The 17,618-nt window shown below is 46.1% G+C and overlaps 1 protein-coding gene across 2 annotated transcripts in view; it reads left to right on the top strand.

Annotated features, from left to right (window-relative positions):
- The window catches only part of OLFML2B (olfactomedin like 2B), a 185,655-nt gene that overhangs the window by 125,783 nt on the left and 42,254 nt on the right, over positions 1-17,618 (top strand). For both annotated transcript variants that reach the window (XM_056523569.1, XM_056523568.1), the window contains one exon: positions 9,528-10,043. In XM_056523569.1, coding sequence (XP_056379544.1) covers positions 9,528-10,043 — 516 coding nt within the window. The remainder of the gene's footprint in view (positions 1-9,527; positions 10,044-17,618) is intronic.

The raw sequence follows: 17,618 nt of genomic DNA, 5'->3' as shown, positions 1-17,618 counted from the left end.
TCCGGGCCCGGCCACGGACTAGTGACGTTGCCTTGACGACGACGCACAGGGACGTTCATGCGCAGGTACGTCTGCTGCACAAGGACATCCCTGTGCGTTGTCGTCAAGGCAACGTCACTAGTCCGGGCCCGGAGCGGAGAAGACTCCCGGTGAAAATGGACAGCCCGGAACGACTAACCCTCCCCCCCCCCGGACGGTCCCTGCAGCATAGATGGCCCGGACCAGCTCACCCTTCCTCCCCACCGAGGGGAGGTGAGTAGAAAACTAAAGGGGGGTCTGGATGAGGACGAAGGCCGCAGTGGTCTTCAACCTGCGGACCTCCAGATGTTTCAAAACTACAACTCCCAGCATGCCCGGAGAGCCAATGGCTGTCCGGGCATGCTGAGAGTTGTAGTTTTGCAACATCTGGAGGTCCGCAGGTTGAAAACCACTGAAAGGGATTGAGAGGCGGAGAGTTCACTCGAGTATAAGCCGAGGAGGGCATTTTCAGCACGAATAATCGTGCTGAAAAACTCTGCTTATACTCGAGTATATACAGTAGATCATTTCTTTATATTTCTTAGCTTTATTAAATAAACAAGACAATGTATAATATTCCTATTTGGTAAGTAAATAAGACTGGCACTGCATGTTCCTGAATCAGTAAGGTAACACCTAGCTGTGATACCCTTCCCCCTTTCCAATTCATGAAAGGACAACCCAGACAGTGACACCCATCACCTATGTGTTTGACATGGCCTTAGTTAGAATAAGCAAGAACAACTAGCATTATTTTACTAATAAAGTATAAAGCATGGGTAAACTTAGAGGATTTCTCTATATTTCCTATATAGCTACAGATTTAAAATAAATAAATAAATAAAATAAATTAATAAAAGATCAGATTTACTAACTGGGACATTTTTGTACACAGCATTTTTGGTCCACTAGGTTTACTAAGAGGCGCCATGGCAGCCCTTGCGTCCAGCACAGAATTATAAGCTAGCTAGAAGCATGCATACAGTGCTACTAAAGATATTATTTCATTCCTAAGAGGCCAGGGGTGCAGTGATATAAAAGGTGAGTCCATACAGTGATCAGCTGCTGTTATAAAACTTCCTTTACTCACACTACTTGCATTGTGTGCAGAAATGATATCCTATGAGATGCAGCTTTGCACCAATCTCTTTTGTCCCCTGCTTGTAAGGTTATGTTTACATTTAAAATACCACCACATTTCCTACAACTACCCGTCAACTCATTACCCTTAATTTTGGATTTTGTGACTCCTCTTTGGGCCTACCCAATCTGGGTATCAAACTTACTCCAAATCTGCGAACCTTATACACCTCTAGTTACACACGATTATATTGCGCGATTCCAGCTGACTTACGTAAATGGCACTTACATCATATTTTCTGGCTAGGTCGTGTGACTCTGGTGCAGATGGTACTCTTTCCTCATTTGCTTTACTTATTCTGCGCTCTTCCAATCCCTATTGTTTAGCGTGATCTTCAATAGTTGCAGAAAGACGTTTTTAATTCTGTATGGTCCTATAAATGACCAAGTATCTCTAGGGCTGTGTTGTATTTTCACAAAAGGGTTGGGGGCTATCAGTGCCACATTTTCTTAAATAATATTACGCCGAACGAATAGCACAACTGGCGTAGTTCATGTGAAAGACGATGCACCCGGTTGGGTAGGCCTGGAGTCGACTTTGATCCTCCTGTCCTGTAGTCCCTTTGTTACCATCCTCATCGCAGGTGACTCTTTACAATCTCTCCTTGTGGAGATTGGTGCACTTCAAGTTCTCTCTGTAATCTCCTGTCTCCCCTCTTCTTCCTGTTTTTCTCTAACCCTTTATTCCTGCCAGGTATATTCCCTGCTCATTGCAGGTGGTGGTCCGATAATAGGCTCACAAAATTGCAGGATTTCCTTTCATTTCTCTGGGAACATTGCGATCCCGACACAGATGGAGAATACTTTTGGGCTCATCAGGTTTAACTCCTTAACGACGCAGGACGTATATTTACGTCCTGCGCCAGCTCCCGCAATATAATATCATATCAGGTCGGTCCCGGCGGCCTTCAACGGCCAGGACCCGCGGCTAATACCGGACATCACCGATCGCGGTGATGCCCGGTATTAACCCTTCAGACGTGACGATCAAAGTCGACTGCCGTGTTTGAAGTGAAACCGAAATGCACCCGGCAGATCAGTCGGGCTGTTCGGGACCGAACAGCTAGCAGGCCAGAAGGAGGACCCCTACCTGCCTCCTCGCTGTCCGATCGCCAAATGACTGCTCCATGCCTGAGATTCAGGCAGGAGCAGTCAAGCGCCGATTACACTGATCAATGTCATGCTATTGCAATGCTATTTAAGAGATCAGTGTATGCAGTGTTATAGCTTTGAAAGGTAAGGAGGGACAAACGAAAATGCAAAAACTGAAAAATGCTGAGTCCTTAAGGGGTTAATCTTACTTTGCTTCTCAGGTCCCTAGGGGATTGACAGTAACCTCAATATTTTTCGGAGCATTTGTTCTTTATTCTCCAGGGCTTCAAGGGTTATTGTTCCTCCTCTATGCTCACCTTACCACACACCCAAGGGACACCAAACTTAGTTTCATGGATGCATGGGAGGGCGACTTCCCTTTAACACTTTCTCTTCCTCAATGACGTGAATGATGCACTGTAGTTAGCAGAGGGAGCTGGCAGGTTTCTTTGGCAGAGATGTCTATCGACATTTTACATAGAGTTTATATGGTACCAGCTCGACTGTATGCTATTTATTCCATTGTCTCCCCATTGTGTTTAAGAGGGGTACCATGTACTATATCTCGTGGTGCTGCCCTGTAGTGGTCACTTTGTGGATGGAAGCCTTGACCTGTTAAATGAGAGTTTATCTTGTCGGGGGCCCAAACACCTCCTTTTTGTCTTTTTGGCCATAAACCGAGCAGAATGCTGAGTGCTTTTTGTCTGGCAAAACATATACTGCTTGCTACTCACATTTATATAGCGTCTGTTACGCCGAGCGCTCCGGGTCCCTGCTCCTCCCCGGAGCGCTCACGGCGCCTCTCTCGCTGACCAGGAGCGCTGCACTGACATGGCTGTCGGGGATGCGATTCGCACAGCGGGACGCGCCCGCTCGCGAATCGCATCCCAAGTCGCTTACACGTCCCGGTCCCCTGCTGTCATGTGCTGGCGCACGCGGCTCCGCTCTCTAGGGCGTGCGCGCGCCAGCTCTCTGAGACTTAAAGGGCCAGTGCACCAATGATTGGTGCCTGGCCCAATTAGCTTAATTGGCTTCCACCTGCTCCCTGGCTATATCTGCTCACTGCCCCTGCACTCCCTTGCCGGTTCTTGTTGCCTTGTGCCAGTGAAAGCGTTTAGTGTTGTCCAAGCCTGTGTTACCTGAACTCTTGCTATCCATCTTGACTACGAACCTTGCCGCCTGCCCCGACCTTCTGCTACGTCTGACCTTGCCTCTGCCTAGTCCTTCTGTCCCACGCCTTCTCAGCAGTCAGCGAGGTTGAGCCGTTGCTAGTGGATACGACCTGGTTGCTACTGCCGCAGCAAGACCATCCCGCTTTGCGGCGGGCTCTGGTGAACACCAGTAGCCTCTTAGAACCGGTCCACCAGCACGGTCCACGCCAATCTCTCGCTGACACAGTGGATCCACAACCTGTAAGCCGAATCGTGACAGTAGATCCGGCCATGGATCCCGCTGAGGTGCCGCTGCCAAGTCTCGCTGACCTTCCCATGGTGGTCGCTCAGCAATCGCAGCAGATTGCCCAACAAGGACAGCAGCTGTCGCAGTTGACCGCCATGTTACAGCAACTTCTGCCTCTGCTACAGCAGCAACCATCTCCTCCGCCAGCTCCTGCACCTCCTCCGCAGCGAGTGGCCGCTCCTAGCCTCCGCTTGTCCCTGCCGGACAAATTTGATGGGGACTCTAGACTCTGCCGTGGATTTCTGTCTCAGTGTTCCCTGCATATGGAGATGTTGTCGGACTTGTTTCCTACAGAACGGTCTAAGGTGGCGTTCGTAGTGTCTTCGAGGAGCCAGCCCGAGCTTCTTCTGCCGAGACTGCCCTGCTGAACCTGGTCCAGGGTAATTCTTCCGTAGGCGAGTACGCCATCCAATTTCGTACTCTTGCTTCCGAATTATCATGGAATAACGAGGCTCTCTGCGCGACCTTTAAAAAAGGCCTATCCAGTAGCATCAAGGATGTGCTGGCCGCACGAGAGATTCCTGCCAACCTGCAAGAACTTATCCATTTGGCCACCCGCATTGACATGCGTTTTTCTGAGAGACATCAAGAGCTCCGCCAGGAAAAAGACTTAGATCTCTGGGCACCTCTCCCACAGTATCCGTTGCAATCTACGCCTGGGCCTCCCGCCGAGGAGGCCATGCAAGTGGATCGGTCTCGCCTGACCCAGGAAGAGAGGAATCGCCGTAGGGAAGAAAATCTTTGTCTGTACTGTGCCAGTACCGAGCATTTCTTGGTGGATTGCCCTATTCGTCCTCCACGTCTGGGAAACGCACGCACCCAGCTCACGTGGGTGTGGCGTCTCTTGGTTCAAAGTCTGCTTCTCCACGTCTCACGGTGCCCGTGCGGATTTCTCCTTCAGCCAACTCCTCCCTCTCAGTGGTGGCCTGCTTGGACTCTGGTGCCTCTGGGAATTTTATTCTGGATTCTTTTGTGAATAAATTCCGCATCCCGGTGACCCGTCTCGTCAAGCCGCTCTACATTTCCGCGGTCAATGGAGTCAGATTGGATTGCACCGTGCGTTACCGCACAGAACCCCTCTTGATGTGTATTGGACCCCATCACGAAGTGATTGAGTTCTTCGTCCTTCCCAACTGTACCTCTGAGGTCCTCCTCGGTCTGCCATGGCTCCGGCTTCATTCTCCCACCCTTGACTGGACCACCGGGGAGATCAAGAACTGGGACTCTACTTGCCATAGGAAGTGCCTCTCCCCCCCTCCCAGTCCCATCAGGCAAGCCTCAGTGCCTCCTCATGGCCCCCGTCCTGGTGACACACTGCCCCGTGCCAGGCTTCGCCCTCTGCCCTCCCTCCCCATTCCCACTCCTGCTGTACTGCCTGCCGTTGAGGAAACCCTCCATTCTTTCCCGGTGTCCTCGTCCCAGGTAAAGCAGTTGTCGGACAAAAAAAGGGGGAGACCTAAGGGGGGGGGTACTGTTACGCCGAGCGCTCCGGGTCCCTGCTCCTCCCCGGAGCGCTCACGGCGCCTCTCTCCCTGCAGCGCCCCGGTCGGTCCCGCTGACCGGGAGCGCTGCACTGACATGGCTGTCGGGGATGCGATTCGCACAGCGGGACGCGCCTGCTCGCGAATCGCATCCCAAGTCGCTTACCCGTCCCGGTCCCCTGCTGTCATGTGCTGGCGCGCGCGGCTCCGCTCTCTAGGGCGCACGCGCGCCAGCTCTCTGAGACTTAAAGGGCCAGTGCACCAATGATTGGTGCCTGGCCCAATTAGCTTAATTGGCTTCCACCTGCTCCCTGGCTATATCTGCTCACTGCCCCTGCACTCCCTTGCCGGATCTTGTTGCCTTGTGCAAGTGAAAGCGTTTAGTGTTGTCCAAGCCTGTGTTACCTGAACTCTTGCTATCCATCTTGACTACGAACCTTGCCGCCTGCCCCGACCTTCTGCTACGTCTGACCTTGCCTCTGCCTAGTCCTTCTGTCCCACGCCTTCTCAGCAGTCAGCGAGGTTGAGCCGTTGCTAGTGGATACGACCTGGTTGCTACTGCCGCAGCAAGACCATCCCGCTTTGCGGCGGGCTCTGGTGAACACCAGTAGCCTCTTAGAACCGGTCCACCAGCACGGTCCACGCCAATCCCTCGCTGACACAGTGGATCCACAACCTGTAAGCCGAATCGTGACAGCGTCTTTCCCAAGGGCCATAGATCATATTAACTGTCAGCGATCTGAGAGGATGCTGTTGGCCGCTTTAACAATGTATGGGACCCCTGGATGTCATTGTCATATTGTCCGGACATGCACCATTGTATGTCCCTATATTAAATGGCACTGCCAGATACAATAACTTTTGATATGTTATAAAGCATGCAAAAACAATAAGTCAAACAATAAGCGAGTCAAAAAAGTGGCCACTAAGGGTCCCCTTGCCTCCTAAAACACATACCATTTCTGCAGTGTCCAGTGGTCATAGACATGTCATGGACACCATGAGTGATTGACAGGGCTGCAGGCAGGTCCAGGGCCCTCTGTTAGTCAGAGCAGAGGGAGGGAGGAAGAGTCATCACAGTGAGGAGAAGAGAGGGACACGAAATGGAAATAAAATTCACTGAGCAAGGACTGCAAGTAAATAAAGGTAATTCTGAGAGAAATATAGGTTGTAGACACATAAATAGATGTGCATGATCACAATGAGGTACTGAGCAACATATAACAGTTTTTTTGGGGGGGGGATTTGACAGGTACACTTTTAGTTTTGTGCATTGGGGCTTGGGGGACAGACATGGATATATTGATTGTTTCCAATTTATGTATAGTTTGGCTTAATTCTTTACTTCTGCAAGACTGTACTATGATTTGTTTCCTGACTGTAAGCTTCTCTCTGTACTGTATCCATGTTACTTGAGATGTATTTGCCCTGTGGTACTCCGACGCTAAGACATCTTATCCCCTATCCAAAGGATAGGGGATAAGATGCCTGATCACAGGGGTCCCGACGCTGGGGACCCCCGTGATCTTGCACACAGCACCCCGGTACAATCAGTCCCTGGAGCATGTTCGCTGTCACGCTCCCTCCCATAGGCTTGCATTGAGGGGGCGGAGTGTGATGTCAAACGGGGGCGGGGCCATGATGCCTCGTGATCGCCAATAATCAGACCGGAGCGAACATGCTCCGGGGACTGATTATAATGGGGTGCTGCGTGCAAGATCACGGGGGTCCCCAGCGGAGGGACCCCGCGATCAGGCATCTTATCCCCTATCCTTTGGATAGGGGATAAGATGTCTTTGCGCCGGAGTACCCCTTTAATGTATTGAAATCAACTTCTATTGATTATCAATAAAAGCTTAATGGTTTCACTGTTAAAATACCCCACGTTCAGGGCTGGTGCAAGGATTTTTGCCACCCTAGCCAAAAGCTAATTTTGCCACCCCATTACTCCACCCATACTACTGGGGTGACACACTGTAACAAGCCCCCTCCTCATATAATATGCTTACTACTGGGGTGACACACTGTAACATACCTCCTCCTCATGTGCTCTCCTTGCTACTGGGGTGACACACTGTAACATACCTCCTCCTCATCCTGCAGGCTGAGTGAATGGTTCGGATGCTGGTTGTCTAACTTTCTTGCGGCAGGCAGAGTGGCGCCCCCCCCCCCCTACAAGAAGGCGCACTAGGCGGCTGCCTATTTTGACTATAGGCAGAGCCGGCCCTACCCACATTACTAGTAGAAATCGGCAAACCAGCAGAATTGTTCAATGGACTAAACATAGACTAGTGACTATGTTTGGTTTGTTGTTAGAGTTGTTAGAGTTGCTACTCAAATAATAATTTAAAATTAAAAAAAAATAATAATAATAGCAGTCTATGCTATGGGCTATGCTGTCCTACTGTTATCCTGCCATACCTAAACAAATATTTCCAGCATCATTAAAGGAAAAGTAACATCCTTCCCTTCATCTCCTGAAATAAACTATTTATCTAACAAATACAACACTCAATAGATTTTAGAAATGCTGGATGCCATCCAGTACACTGATATATGATGCAGGGAAAACAATCCAGATTTCTGACAGCTGGGTCTACACGTACGGTACAGAAGAGCATTGTATAACTGTCAGGGAATGCTTTTAGGGCCAGCCATCCTTTATAACATCAAGAAAGTTTAATCTCTTCCACAAAGTCAACATCCTAGTAGGGCTCCTATGTGTTGTAATCTGGTTGTATTCTTAGCCACGTAAGGCATTTATTCATTTTTTTTCTTTTGGCAAAAGAGGTTTGAGGAATGAATAAATAGTTCTATGCGAATGTTGTGAATTGTTGTTAGACACAAAGGGGCACACTACAGACACTGAGGCAAACTTTTTTTTAGCAGATCTGGCAAGACAGAGAATATGTACATGCCTGACTACTTTACTTAAAGGGGTACTCCACCCCAAGACATCTTATCCCCTATCCAAAGGATAGGAGATAAGATGTCTGATTGCGGGGTTTCCACCACTAGGGACCTCCACGATCTCGGCTGCGGCACCCCAGACAACCAGGGCACAGAGCAAACTTCGCTCTGTGCCAGATGACTGGCGATGCCGGGTGAAGGCTTGAAACATCACGGCCATGCCCCACTCGTGACATCATGGCCATGCCCCACTCGTGACATCATGGCCACGTCCCGTCAAAGGAAGTCAATGTGAGGGGGTGTGATGGCAGTCACACCCCCTCCAATAGACTTGCATTGAGGGGGCATGGCTGTGACATCATGAGCGGGGCATGACCGCGATGTCACGAGCCTCCAGAGCTGCACCCGATGCTCTAAACGAACGCCAGGTGCAGCAGGGAGATCGCAGGGGTCCCCAGCAGTGGGAGCCCCATGATCAAACATCAGAAATGTCTAGGGGCGGAGTACCACTTTAACTGACCTAGGACCTAGGGATGTTATCCTAAATCACTTAGCTACTATAGAAAATTATGGCTAACCATATAGCAGTGTTTATTTGCTACCGTTTTGCATCAACCAATTCAGAGAGAACAGTACTCAGGTCCCCTACTGCCCTGCTCTACAATTACAAAGACTTATAGGGAACGTAGGGTAAAAAAAAAAAAAAAACAACTGACAGCTGTTCACCCAATTGGGTGGGTTATAGTGCGGGTGAACAGCTTTAAAAAGAGGAGTCATTAACAGTAATCCGAGCAGTAGTTTCAGAGTTCCAGCTTCTTAATCTTCTACCTGCATTGCGCAGCTCTGCGCAATGGAGTCGGGGAGAAGGCCATGCTCCCCTGCCTCCTCCAGCACGCCCCTGTAAAGAATGTGCAAATGGGTTGTGAGCACTCAGAGAGCAGAGTGCTCAGTCCCAGCAGCCATTTGCATATTCATTACGGAGGTGGGCCGGAGGGGGGGAATATGGAGGAGGCAGGGGAGCGCGGCGAGCAGTCTCTCCTACTCCAATGCACAGAGCTGCACAATGCAGGTAAAAGATTAAGAAGTTGTAACTCTAAAACTACTGCTCGGATTACTGTTAGTGACTCCGCTTTTTAAAGCTGTTCACCCGTAATATAACCCAGTACAGTGGGTTCAGTGTGGATGAACAACTGTCAGTTCCTCTTTAAAGGAATACTGTAGAGCAAAATAACTTATCCCCTATCCTTCGGATAGGGGATAAGTTATTTTGCAATACAGTACTCCTTTAATGTTATCACAAAGCCCTGGTATCTCTAAATTTAACAGGTATTGCTTCCTTCTTAGCAGGCATTGCTTGTATAGTCACCATTAATTTAGGTTGAGAATTTCTAAAACAAAATGTACGTAAACTTGTTCTTCTCTTGACAGAAGATGATTCGTACAGTGGAGATAATACCATCGACATGTTGATTGAGGATCAGCTTCTAAAGCATGAATTCCAGCAAGCCAGTACCACAGAGGATCTCAATCCAACAAAAGAAACATTGACCTCAAATGATATTACAGGATATACAAAACTATCCAACTTGTCTCATATGGATATTTCTACACCTTCTGCTGAGAACTTAGTAGACAATGTGACAACCTCAGAAATCACCGAACAAACCAGTTCTTTGCAGCAGACAACTACAGAACTGACTACAACAGTACAGAGTACAACCCCGGAACCTGAAACAACTATACTCACAACACATCCTAAAGAACCATCAGTAGTCATACAAACTACTCAGCCAACCATAGCCACCACTGTCTACACAAGCGCAGTAACTCCAATGAGTTCAGATGCTCCATCAACAAGCTCCAAATCTTGGAAGACGGCTAAAATGATCAAACACACCACCGATAGTAATAAAGAAGTGGAAGACGATCTCCAGAAAGTTATTGGTAAGGTTGATTCTTTACATTATGTTTTTGTTTCATTTGTCCTTTGTTGTCTCAGAATAATTTTCATCTATTTTCAGTAGTATACAGAGCTGCTCACCCTACAGACCCTGCTCCCTTCTTGCAGACATGGAAACTGGGAAACTAAACCTTTAGCGAATCCTTTTCCTCTCACCAACCTATGTATTTGTCTAAATATCATTCATTAGCTGTATAGAGCAGTTTCCTTCTTTCATCAGTCACTTACAAGCAGGAAGTGAAAGACGTCATTCTCAGATTCTCCTAGTCTTTCTGCAAATCCCTCAATGAGACTAGCCCCCACCCTCCTGGAAGACAAACACCACATGATTTCTGGCTTCACAGCCACACCTCCCCTCTCTGTGTGAGGATCTTGCTGGCAGAGAAGCCTCAGCACGTAACACTACTCTTTTCCTGCTGTAGATTAAATGACTGACTGCTGCCATTGAGAAAATAGCATGATTTATTGCTGGGAGGAAGGATATTTTGAAAGATAAGACATGTGCAATGTGTTTACAACAACACAGCATGCACACAGATAGCAAAAGCAATTGGATGGCAGCCACAGAGCTGCACTGACTGCTGGGAGTTGTAGTCTGGGCTGCAAGCAAGGAAAAATAATATTCAGGCGACAACAGGGGCCACAGGAGCTGCCAAAACCACATGGATAACTACAGGGGACACAGAACAGGAATTGTGGGGCACTTTTATTTTTCTTAACTTTCCCGGAGCACCCCTTTAATGTGTTACAGATGTGTTCTAAGCATCAATTGGATCAATTGATTTTCTTTTTCAGAAAATGCTTCATGCTTGAAAATATTTCACATTTTGTTTCTTTGTTGAATTAGCATTTCGATTTGTAAACATCTTCCCGATCATTTATACGTATAGTACTTCAATCATTCTAAATCCCCTGCCACTTCAGAGCCAGTGTCCCTCCAGTGTTCCTTGCCAGGCCTGCAGCACTGACATCACATGATTCTGCAGCCAATCACAGGCCTCAGTGTTGAGTGATTGGCTGTAGAATTGTGGGAAAAATTAATCTATTGTAAATGCTGGAGGCCTGGAAGGGCACAATGGAGCTGCGGCACCTCTGGAGCAGTGTGGATTTATTATTTTTATTATTATTATAAATATTATTATTATTTTTATAACTTATTTACATTTTACAAGATTTTTCATACATACGAAAAGACAAAGTAAAAGTAAATAAAATAAGGCAACTTTGGTACATGACAATGTGTTAAAGGGGTACTCCACTTCCCCAGCGTTCGGAACATTTTGTTCTGAACACTGGGTTCTGGTTGTAGGGGTCCTGACATCAAGCCACACCCCCTCAATGCAAGTTTATGGAAGGGGTCCCCCTGCCACGCCCCCTCCCATAGACTTGCATTAAGGTGGTGTGGCGGGATGTCACGAGGGGTTTGGCTTTGACGTTACAGCCCCGCAACTGGCACCCAGCGTTCAGAACAAAATGTTCCCAATGCTGGGGCAGTGGAGTACCTCTTTACGAAGGTATAAAACTAGGGTCATGCAACCTAACTCCCAGATCTTATTATTATTTTTATATGCAGTTTTTTTTTTTTTTTTTAAACCCTGAACAACCCCTTTAATTCTCTACTAGCTGGAATGGAAAACCGCTGCAAAAGAGAACTCAGTACAACCCTGTCATGGATTGGACTTTAATTAGTTCAATATAATATTACATTTCTTCTGCATCAATCTAAAGCTTAAAGTGACTTATGGAGATATAGCCATATACAGGACAAGTGGGCCAACCCTTGTCTTATTAAAATGTTTCCTTATAGATAATGTATCCCCCCCTTTTTTTTTTTTTTTTTTTTTTACTATAAAGAGCCATATACTGAAACATTTTCCTTTTTTAATCTTTTTCTAATTGTATTTTTTAAATTTAATTTCTTGTACATTATTTTGGGGGTAGCCATCTTGCCTGAGCTGTTTTTAACAATATTTAGTGATGTGACTTACAGCAAATCCCATGGTTATAGGCAACAATGGGCAAGAGCTGTCCCATTCACATGAATGGGAAAGGTGTCTGGGCATTCCCTGTGACCTTTACAGAGGTCATTCCACTTGGAGGGGAGGCTGAGCTGTCATCTTCAGCTATCATGTGCACCACTATTATCTATACACTAATGTCAAACGAGTCCGCAGGTTATCAGTACAGTAAACCCAAACCTGACCCATCCAGATGACAAATCGATTTTCATCCCCTTGATAACATTCTTCAGTGTTTATTACTGCAGAGCAAGCAATGATATCCACTTCCATAGTCTTTTTCACATCCATCCAAAATAATGAAACACTGATAGATGTGGAAAACTGACTACAGAAAATGTTCAATAGACTCCCGATCGTCATACGAGCAAATGACTACTCCAAGATCATCCTTCATAAGAATTGGACCAGTCGTTTCAGAATCATATAATATAGCCTGCGCTGTATAAATAATTTATATATATATATATATATTATTTTTTAGAAAATGTGTATCTTAATCATGATGTCTCATTAAAATACATAATTTAGGAGCTTATTCTACACAATGGCCATTAATTGGCCTGTCAAGCAACCTGCTGAACAACAGTGAATAGAATTGGTTAAAGGGGTATGTCACCCCTAAACATCTTATCCCCTATTCAAAGATTAGGGAATAAGATGTCTGATCGCGGAGGGTCCAGCCCTGTAAAGACTCTGCAAACTAGCGACAGTCTCACTGCAAACAAGCACCAATCTCGCCCGTTTGCTTCGATTAGGGCATCTAAATGGGCCTGTGGACTAATAATTGGATAGGCAAACAAAACAGAGTCTTTTACTCCTAAGAAAAACATTAACAGGACCATAAAATAAAAATACCATATATACTCGAGTATAAGCCGACCCAAATATAAGCCCCAAATTTTACCCCAAAAACTCAGGAAAAGTTGTTGACTCGACTATAAGCCTAGGGTGGGAAATACATCATCCCCCCATGTAATCATCCAGACCCCGTCATCATCCCCCCCTTCATCATCACCGCCTGTCAATACCTTCATCATGAACGTCCCTGTGCATCGTCGTCAAGGCAACATGACTAGTGCTGGGCCGGGCCCGAAGCGCGGAGAATAGCCCCCCCAGGTGAAAATGGACAGCCCGCAATGACTAATCCTCCCCACCGGATGGTCCCTGCAGCATAGATGGCCCGGACCAGCTCAACCTAACTTCCCGCCGAGGGGAGGTGAGTACAAAACAAAGGGCTGGATGATGACGAAGGCCGCAGTGGTCTTCAACCTGCGGACCTCCAGAGGTTTCAAAACTACAACACCCAGCATGCCCGGACAACCGATGGCTGTCCGGGCATGCTGGGAGTTGTAGTTTTGCAACATCTGGAGGTCCGCAGGTTGAAAACCACTGATGAAGGGATTGACAGGCGGAGAGTTCACTTGAGTATAAGCCGAGGGGGGCGTTTTCAGCACGAAAAATCGTGCTGAAAAACTTGGCTTATACTAGCTTTAAAGAGGTATTCTGGCATAGACATCTTTTAAATAGGGGATAAGATGTCTGATTGGTGGGTCCGGGTGCTGCTCCGGTCTCAGAAGCGCTTAATTTCTGGGACTGGAGACATGATATCACGTCACGCCCCCTCGTGATGTCACACTATGCCCCTTCCATTCATGTCTATGGGAGGGGGCATGACGGCCGTTGTCTGCGATTGTCCCTCCATCTTGTCTTGTCATCTCCTCCTTGCTCGGCCTACCTGATTATATGTCAAAGTATTGCAAGGAACCTGGGCAAACCCTATGCCAAGAAATTCACAATACACAGAACAGATGTTCCTTTCATTGCCATCCTTGGCAGAAGCATTGACATACAGTACATAACCGAAAAGACATCATTGGAAGAGGAAAACTAATTCTTCAGTAAGTTTGGAACTCTGGAAACCTTAGATGCCATGTTGCTTTCAAATGAAATTAGTTTGTACTTTTTTTTTTTCCATTTTTGCTTGATCCATTCTACACAATGAAAAATATTTCCATCAACATTTTGGCGAACTTTTCTTTATTTTAAAGAGCCACACTGGTTAAAAACAAGCCATACTGACCCTGCCCAGGTTCCCACTGATCTGTTTCCTGTTACCTTGTTACCACACACAGGAAATGCCTGTTTAGCCAATCACTGGCCACAGGGTGGACCCATCTAATACAGTTGTTGGTTGAGCTTCCATTTCTTGTTGGCTAATTTGGTTACGTGGTGCACAATGGTTGAAAGCAATATAACAAGCCTTGCTTGCCTTCCGACTCCGTGGCACTGCCACTGATCACTGATCTCTGCTTCCTGTTACCTTCTCTCGACATACAGGAAAATTACGTTTAGACAGTCCCTGGGTCCCACTTCATACAGTATTTGCCTGAGCAGGCATCCCCGGCCATTAATTGTGTGTCAAGACCACGTAAAAGGTTGAAACATCGGAAAAAGGCTATAATGGAAACATGACAGGTTCTATCCATAGACTATACTATAGGATTCATTACACCGAGGTATTTTGTTTTCCTGAATTTCTTATGATATATCCCTTTAAAGTGCATCTGTTACACACAAAATGCATTTGAAGCTGCCCACATTTTGCACTAGAGCTTCACATGTATAATCCAGTCATACCTTTAGTGGGACTTTAGAGTGATTTAAAGCCATAAAAAAAATATTTTATTATTTTTCAAAAGTTTTATTGAACCATATAACAAAAAGCTTTTATGAGGTGTCCAGGACAATCGGAGAGGCAGAGTTTGGGGTCTGCTATGCTCTGCCTCTGTGTGCTCGGGGCCACCACAGGGCTCATCTGCCTATGGTGGCCCCGTGTAATTATACCACACATGCACCCTCAAAGTATACTAAATACATGTGACCGTGCCATAAATGTAGAGAGGCAGAGCATAGCAGACCCCGGACGCCTCTTTAAAGGGGTACTCCGCTGCTCAGCGTTTGGAACAAACTGTTCTGAATGCTGGAGCCAGTGTCGGGAGCTCGTGACATCATAGCCCCGCCCCATCATGCCATCAAGCCCGCCCCCTCAATGCAAGTCTACGGGAGGGGGCCCCCTCCCATAGACTTGCATTGAGGGGGCGGGCGGGGCGTGACTTCACGAGAGGGCGAGGCCATGACGTGACGAGCTCCCGGTGCTTTATGTTAATAATGTTCAATAATATTGAAATAATATCTTGAATTATATATAAGTGAAGAAAAGGAAAACTGGCCACTCACCATGTTCATCTTCTTCTTTTATTGCATAAAATACTCACATACAGACACAAGGGAGAAAGAAGGAGCGGTGGGAACAAGCGGCAACAAGCTCCGTTTCGCACTAAGTGAAGTGCTTCTTCCGGTCAAAGGATAGGGGATAATATGCCTGATCGCGGGAGTCCCGCCGCTGGGGACCCCCGTGATCTTGCACGCGGCACCCCGTTTGTAACCAGTCCCCGGAGCGTGCTCGCTCTGGGTCTGATTACCGGCGGCCACAGGGGCGAAGGCGTGTGACGTCACGCCTCCGCCCCCCTGTGACGTCACGCTCTGCCCCTCAATGCAAGGCTATGCGTCAGCGGCGGGACTCCCGGGATCACGCATTTTATCCCCTATCCTTTGGATAGTGGATAAGATGTCTAAGCACCTGAGTATCCCTTTAAGGACACAGGGTTTTTCCACTTTAATTTTTTCCTCCTCACCTTTTAAAAATCATAACACTTTCAGTTTTCCACCTACAGACCTATTTGAGGGCTTGTTTTATGCACTACCAATTTTACTTTGTAATGACATCAGTAATTTTACCAATAAAATCTATTGCAAAACCAAAAATAAATTATTTGTGGGACAAAATTGGAAAAAAAGCCACGCCATTTTGTAACTTTTTGGGGCTTCCGTTTCTACGCAGTACACTTTTCAGTAAAAATGACACCTTATATTTATTCTGTAGGTCCATATGATTAAAATGATACCCAACTTAGGTTTCATTTTGTTTTACTACTGGTAAAAAATTGCAACTTTTAGCACGAAAATTTGTACATTTGAAAATGTCCTCTTCTGACCCCTATAACTTTTTTATTTTTCCGCATATGGGGTAGTATGAGGGCTCATTTTTTTGCGCTATGATCTGAAGTTATCTCTACCATTTGTTTTGATGGGACTTTTTGATCTCTTTTTATAAATTTTTACAGGGTATATAAAGTGACCAAAAATACGCAATTTTGGACTTTTTTTTACATGTACGCCATTGACCATGCGGTTTAACATTATATTTTTATAATTCGGACATTTAAGCACGCGCCGATACCACATACGTTTATGTTTATTTTTGTTTACATTTTTTTTTTTATAGGAAAAGGGGGGTGATTCTAACTTTTATTAGGGAAAGGGTTAAATCACATTTACTATTATTTTTTTTTTTGTTACTTTATTTTTTTACACATTTATAGCCCCCATAGGGGACTATAACATGCAATCTTCTGATTTCAGACACTGATCAATGCTATGCCATAGCATAGCATTGATCAGTGTTATCGGCGATCTACTTCTCCAGCCTGGATCTCAGGCATGGAGCAATAGAACACCGAATGGACTCCAAGGAGGAAGGATCTACTTTGATCGCCGCGGCTAAGGGATTAATACAGCGATCGGTGATGTCTGGTATTAGCCACAGGTCCCGGCCATTGATAGCCGTCGGGACTAGCCCACTATGACGCGGGGTCAGCTCGTGACCCCGCGTCATAGCAGGGAGTGGGCGGTTAACAAAGGTAGATATATTGTATTTGCTTAAAGGAGTACTCCACTGGCCAGCGTTCCGAAAATGTTGTTCCGAACGCTGTGTGCACGCTGCGGGGGTCAGCCATGCCCCCTCAATGCAAGTCTTTAACCCCTTAAGGTTTTTTCCTCCTTACATTTTAAAAATCATAACCCTTTCAATTTTGCAACTAAAAATCCATGAGGGCTTATTTTTTGCACCACTAATTCTACTTTGTAATGACATCAGTAATTTTACCCAAAAATCTACGGCGAAACGGGAAAAAAAATCCTTATGCAACAAAATTGAAGAAAAAACTAAATGTTAAAAATTTTGGGGGCTTCCGTATCTACGCCGTACATTTTTCGGTAAAAAATTACACTTTATCTTTATTCTGTAGGTCCCTACGATTAAAATGATACCCTACTTATATAGGGTAAAATACAGCCAACTCGTCCTTAGATGGTTATTCCGCATTTACTCTCAATGCTTTCAATGTGTATTTATGTTACACCATGTAGAAATACTATGAGGAAGATTTATAAAAACTTGCCTAGAGGAAGCCTTGCTGAGTTGCCCATAGCAACCAGATTGCTTCTTTCATTTTTGAAAAGGTCTCTAAAAAATGACAGAAGCAATCTAATTGGTTGCTATTGGTGAGCAACTTTTCCTCTTTACAGGTTTTGATAAATCTCCCCCTATATTAAACCCAGAAAATACATGCAACTTGGCCTTAGATGGCTATTTTGCATTCACTCTCAATACTTTCATTGAGTATCTATGTTAAACTC

This window comes from Hyla sarda, chromosome 6 (genome assembly GCF_029499605.1).
Source record: "Hyla sarda isolate aHylSar1 chromosome 6, aHylSar1.hap1, whole genome shotgun sequence".
Classification (NCBI taxonomy): domain Eukaryota; kingdom Metazoa; phylum Chordata; class Amphibia; order Anura; family Hylidae; genus Hyla; species Hyla sarda.
Note: the sequence above shows the minus strand (reverse complement) of the source record. Positions and strands in the feature narration are given on the sequence as shown.